The sequence below is a fragment of the Zonotrichia albicollis genome, chromosome 22 (genome assembly GCF_047830755.1).
Source record: "Zonotrichia albicollis isolate bZonAlb1 chromosome 22, bZonAlb1.hap1, whole genome shotgun sequence".
In the NCBI taxonomy this organism is placed as follows: domain Eukaryota; kingdom Metazoa; phylum Chordata; class Aves; order Passeriformes; family Passerellidae; genus Zonotrichia; species Zonotrichia albicollis.
Genome location: NC_133840.1, coordinates 4,294,169 through 4,299,687, shown reverse-complemented (window position 1 = coordinate 4,299,687; position 5,519 = coordinate 4,294,169). Strand labels below are relative to the sequence as shown.

Genomic DNA, 5,519 nt, shown 5'->3' with positions numbered 1-5,519 from the left:
TGAGCCTCCCCAAGGCCATGGCAGGTGTCCTGGGTGTGGGGTTGTGGTGGTGGCAGCGCTGTGGGAAGCGTTGGGGCTCGGTGTGGTTGTGGGGACGTGTCTGCCAGGGCCACGCCAGTTCTCACCTCCAGCCTTCCTCACTGTGATGGGAGGAGGATGTCCACGCCAACACGGTGAGAAGGAATGCACCTTGGGTGGTGAAGCAAGGTGACAGTGCCTGGTAGACACCATGCCGAGCCCACCACCCGCAGGGTCTCACGGAGAGATGTCCCCGCCGTCCCCACGGTGCCAGCTGGCGCCAGGGCCAGGCCAGCCCCCAGGCTCACCCCGTGACGGCGCGGTGCATTGCCCCTGGAAAATGCCAGCGCGGTCAAATCGTTGAGTCATTTGTGCCCAAGATTATCTGTGCAAACAGCCGCCCCGATTATTTTTTTTTTTATTATCAAATTTTTTTTCTTTTTCCCTAAGAATGTGGCTCAGACCATGGGGATGAGCAGCTGAAATCTCCTGGGATCAGCAGGACAATGCCAGAGCAAGCATTGTGCTGACAGCTCTGCAAACGCTGGCACCGGTTCCCGGCCAGCAGTACCCTATAAAAGCTGAGCCGCTGAAGTAGGCAAACATTACATGGGCGAAGCAGCAGTAACCGCCTGAGCTAGGTGAGTCCTGGACCGATGCGCACCTCTCCCACCTCACCCCTCTGCTGCCAGCCCGCTGGGCAGGCACCCTTCCTCCTGCCTGGTGGCAAAAGACACCCAGAGGGACTGTCACTGTTTTCCGTGGCATAAGATAGGCTCACACGTCCCTGCTGGCAGCTGGGGGGGCTGAGAGCCCCTCTACAGCAGGGCACCCCACTGCCAGCACCCACCGGCATGGCTGGCATCTCCCACCATCAGCCAGGGCTGTGGGAGCCCACCGTGCCTCCCAGGGGAGGGAGAGGGGACCAGGCGGGTCTGTTGGACACTGCCAGGCACAGGGCAGCCCATGCCCACTGAAGCCCCCTGCTTTCAGGGGTGTTTTTCCTAGCAGTGGTCTGGCCCTGGGGAAGGAGAAAGGGGGATTGGGCACTATGCCCTGGTAGGAGTGCAGGCTCCGTGCCATGGCAGGGAGGAGGGAAGGGGCACTGCAGCGGTGAGAAGGGAGCACCTTGTTTTGGACGTGTTCCACAGCTCCCTAGTGTGTCCTGTTCCCCAAACTGGGGATGGCAAAAGGGTCTCCCTGTGGCTGGTGTGGCTTGTCCCCAGCAGTGGGGCAGCTGTCCTTGAAGTGGCACTGTGGGTGTGGGCACAGAGCTGTCCCCAGCCTCGAGAGGGGGGGATGCACAGGGACAGGACGTGGTAAAAATGGCTTTTCCTTCCTCCTCCAGACACCGATCCAGCAGCAGCAAAGATGGCTCAGACAAACCCTCTGCCTGTTCCCATGGGCCCGTGGAAGGTACGTCCTCACACTCCCTGTATTTCACCTTTATGTGTGCAGGTAGGGAACAGGGAGAAAGGCAAAGCCCATCCTCCGGGGCCAGAAAAGCTGCACAGTGGGCAGAAAGGCAGGGATGAGCACAGGAAACAGGCACCCCTGGGAAAGTGCCGCCTGTCTGCTGAAATATCTCCTGGGTGTTTTTCATAAGGCTCTTCCCAGCACCCCGGGCCAGCTGTGCCCTGCTCTTACCAGCCACCCTGTGACAGGCAGTTACAGAGTCCCCAAAAGCCACCGGCTGTCGTTCACCCTCCCCTGTCCATGCAGACAGTGGGTACTGTGGAGCAAGGTGGGGAGCAGCCCCAAGGGGTCTGGCAATAGCCCCACGGCCTCTGGTCGAGGAGGGAGCCGAGAGGGAGAGGAGAAACATGTGCACGAGTGAGGAGCATCCCGTGCACAAATAAGGAGCCTCCCGTCGAAGCCTGGAGCTGTCGCGGGAGAGGAAAACATCAGCAGCCCCCAGGGAGGTGCCCCTCGCCCTTTCCCCCGTTAATCCTCTTTGCCCTAGAGCGTTCGGAGCAGAGGCCGGGAGAACCGCCAGCCACAGCCCTGCCACCCGCCCGTCCCAGAACGGCTCCGCTCCTCTCTCCGGACGGCAGCGCTGCCCCGGGAACTGATCTCCGCAGGGGTGAGCAGGAGAGCGGAGCGGGGCCCGGCCGTGGCGGGGCCGGCAGTGCAGGGCCGCGGAGCGTGCGGGGCTGTCCCGGCCCAGAGGGTGCCCATGCAGCCTCCGCTGGCTCTCCCCCTGACGGAGCCACCCTCCGTCCGTCTCCAAGAGGCGCTGAATTGCCCGGGGCCACTGCTGGGCAGTTTCCAACTCGGCAGCTCGCTCTCCGTTCCAGATCACCGTGTACGACCAAGAAAACTTCCAGGGCAAGAGGATGGAGTTCACCTCGGCCTGCCCGAACATCATGGAATGCGGCTTCGACAACATCCGCTCCCTGAAGGTGGAATGCGGCGCGTGAGTACCCAGCTGCCAGGGGAGGGGGTGCTTTCCGGGGCAGGGACAGGGGTGCCCAAGCGTGGAGTGGGACCAGCTGTCCCTGCTCTGCTTGGCTGGAGACAAGCACCACAGCCAAGGGAAGCCAGGCATGGGGGGATCCTAGGATAGAGGAGCCCGTCCTGGGCAGCACTGATACAGAGAGAGGGCCAGGGGACAGTGGCAACACCTTTGGCATCACCCAAAACTGCCTCCTGCAGGGCTGGACCAGTCAGGTTTGGAGCAGGGCTGATGCCCAGGGATGCAGAGAGGGTCAGTGCTCAGTGAGTGGCCTGGCTTAGCCTGATCCCTGTCCTGAAGCACCAGCCCTAGAGAAACACCCAGCCCTGCTCTGCCCTGTGCTTTCCCTGCCACTGCACAGCTTCCTAGACCAGGACAGAACCTTCCCGCAGCTTCTCCAGTGCTGAGAGGGACAGGGAGCAGAGCTGGGCTTCTCGCTGCGCCCGGGAATCCTCCCTGGCACAGGCAGGGCACCTCCCGAGCAGCTCGGAGGGGCGGAGTGCCGGGAGCGTCCCTCGGTGCGCATCCCCCCGGGGCGGGAGCAGACGAGACAGATTTGTGCTGCTATCTTTAGGACGTGTAATGCTAATGGGATTACAGCAGCGTGCGTGCTCACGCTGTAATCAGCTCCCTGCTCCAGTTGATGTGCTCTTAATCAGGCTGTTCACCTTGCACAGGGCAGGCTGGCTGCAGGACATGGCTTTGGGGCTCAGTTTGGTCAGTGGAAGGAAACCCTCGACCCCCTCAGCACCCTTTGTACCCCATCAGCAGGGATCCATGCACTGCACAGCCCGTGCCACTCACCTTCCAACCCCCAGGCCAGGCTCTGCCTCCCTGCTCTGCCTGTGGCTCTGTCCCCAGTCTCCTTAAGGGGACATCCCCACCCTGGGGACAGGCAGGGGCTGTGTGTGCAGCACCAGGGCTTGCAAAATGTGTCCTGCAGGGTGGAGGCATCCACTCACCTCTCCTTGGTTGTTTTCAGCAAGGGGGAAGGCAGAAAGGGGAAAGGCCATAGCTCTCTGCTCAGAGCCAGATGGGCCCTGCCTGCTGTGGGCATCAGGAATTCAGGTCTTTCCAGCAGTGTCAGGTTGTAATTGGGAAACAAGTAAGAAATGAGGCCTTTGGGAGGAAGGGCAGCTGGGGCATTCTGAACTGATGCTGGTCTGTATAAATGATGACAGAGCAGCCAGGGGGAAGAGCCACCTGTGCAGGATGGACCCCAGGATCCCCCACCTCCCACTGCAGCCAGGGATGCCCTGTGGGTGCCTCTGCAGCACCAGAGGCAGTTTCACCCTCCCTGGGTTCTCTGCCCACATCCAGCACAGCTTCCTCTCCTCCCAACCTGTGGGCAGAGGCCAGACCCCAACCTCCCCTTTGCACCTACATCCTGCCTGTAATGCCAGCTCCCAGCAGGATGCCCCGAGCTGCTGCAGGAAGGCCTGGCAGCCCTGGCTCTGTTTTTGCAGCTGGGTCGGTTATGAGCACACCGGCTTCTGCGGGCAGCAGTTCATCCTGGAGAGGGGAGAGTACCCGCGCTGGGACGCCTGGAGCGGCAGCAACGCCTACCACATCGAGCGCCTGATGTCCTTCCGCCCCGTCTGCTCCGCTGTGAGTGTCCCACCCGGCTCTGAGCCCCTGGAAACGGCCCAGGCCACGCCAGGGAGGTTAGGAAGGGAAAACACAGGGGCAAGCTCAGTGCTTCATCCCCCAGTCCCAGCAGGGTTTGCTCTTTCTGCCCTGTTTTTTAAAGCTTTGGAGGGAGTTTCTGGGCAAGCTGTACATGACCAGAGTAGGGGACAGCCTGCCTGAGACAGCAGCTGTGGTATAGCTGACACCTCCCAGCCACCCAGAAAACTCAAACCAACCAGGGTCTGAACACCTCCCTGTCCAGGCACCCTCTGAGTAATGCCATAGGGAGTGACAGCCCATGCTGGGGAGGGAGCACCACCTCCCCCTCACCCCTGCTCTCCCCCACAGAATCACAAGGAATCCAAGATCACCATTTTTGAGAAAGACAACTTCATCGGCCGCCAGTGGGAGATTGCTGATGACTATCCCTCGCTGCAGGCCATGGGCTGGGCCAACAACGAAGTGGGCTCCATGAAGATCCAGTGTGGCGCGTAAGTGACAGCAGCAGCAGGGACAAGCTGCCACCACCGTGCCACCACGGCGGGAAGGGGACACCCTGTAACCCCCCTGCTTACCTCTTTGTCGTTTTCTTCCAGCTGGGTGTGCTACCAGTATCCCGGGTACCGTGGCTACCAGTACGTCCTGGAGTTTGACCACCACGGTGGAGACTACAAGCACTGGAGAGAGTGGGGTTCACACGCCCAGACCTCCCAGATCCAATCCATCAGGCGTGTCCAGCAGTAGCTCCTCACTTCCCAGTACATCTCTGCAAAGGTTTCGAAAGCTCACCGGCTCCCTCTTGGTGCTAATACTCCCCTCCCGAAATAACCACCCCCTCTCGTACTGCCACTGCTTATGGAACAACACTCCCAAAACAGTACCGACTGCCACAATTGCCAATAAATGTGACTGAAAGAAAAAGATAAATCAGCTTGGTGTGTGTTTGCTGGGGTGTGTTTGGGATTGAGGTTGCACATCCCCATTACAGGAGCAGACTCTTTCCTACTTATTTTAAGCTGGGCTGAAGTGAAGTGGGGCTCACACAGAGGGAGGTTCAGACCCCCACTGCTGCACAGACACCCTTGTTTATTTCCCTCCCTGCCCTCTCCTTCCCCTGACAAAGTAAAGGACACCTGGATCCACCCCACCTGCATACACACAGCTCCTGGGCTCCATGGCCAGCACTGCCAGGCCTCTGGGAACACCCAAACCCAGGCTGTTCCTTGAAAACGCAACAAAGAAAGTCACACTGACACCCACAAACTTTAAAATTTTTATTCAACAATTTACATCACTTATTGTCTGTCTTAACGTATTTGATCTACACAAATTTCTTTTTTTTTTCCTGATAAAATAATAAAATTTGGATAAATTTTGAAGACCTGTTGGTGCAGAATAAACAAAATTTCAGGTAAGG

At 59.3% G+C, this 5,519-nt stretch overlaps 1 protein-coding gene across 1 annotated transcript; it reads left to right on the top strand.

Moving 5' to 3' along the window:
* Nucleotides 1-339: 339 nt before the first annotated feature.
* On the top strand, nucleotides 340-5,012 carry CRYBA1 (crystallin beta A1). The gene is given in 8 exon segments (XM_074556918.1): nucleotides 340-645; nucleotides 647-659; nucleotides 1,367-1,434; nucleotides 1,982-2,101; nucleotides 2,316-2,434; nucleotides 3,940-4,081; nucleotides 4,451-4,593; nucleotides 4,699-5,012. Coding segments are annotated over 8 exon segments (771 nt in total). The 5' UTR covers nucleotides 340-627; the 3' UTR covers nucleotides 4,847-5,012.
* The last annotated feature ends 507 nt before the right edge of the window (nucleotides 5,013-5,519 follow it).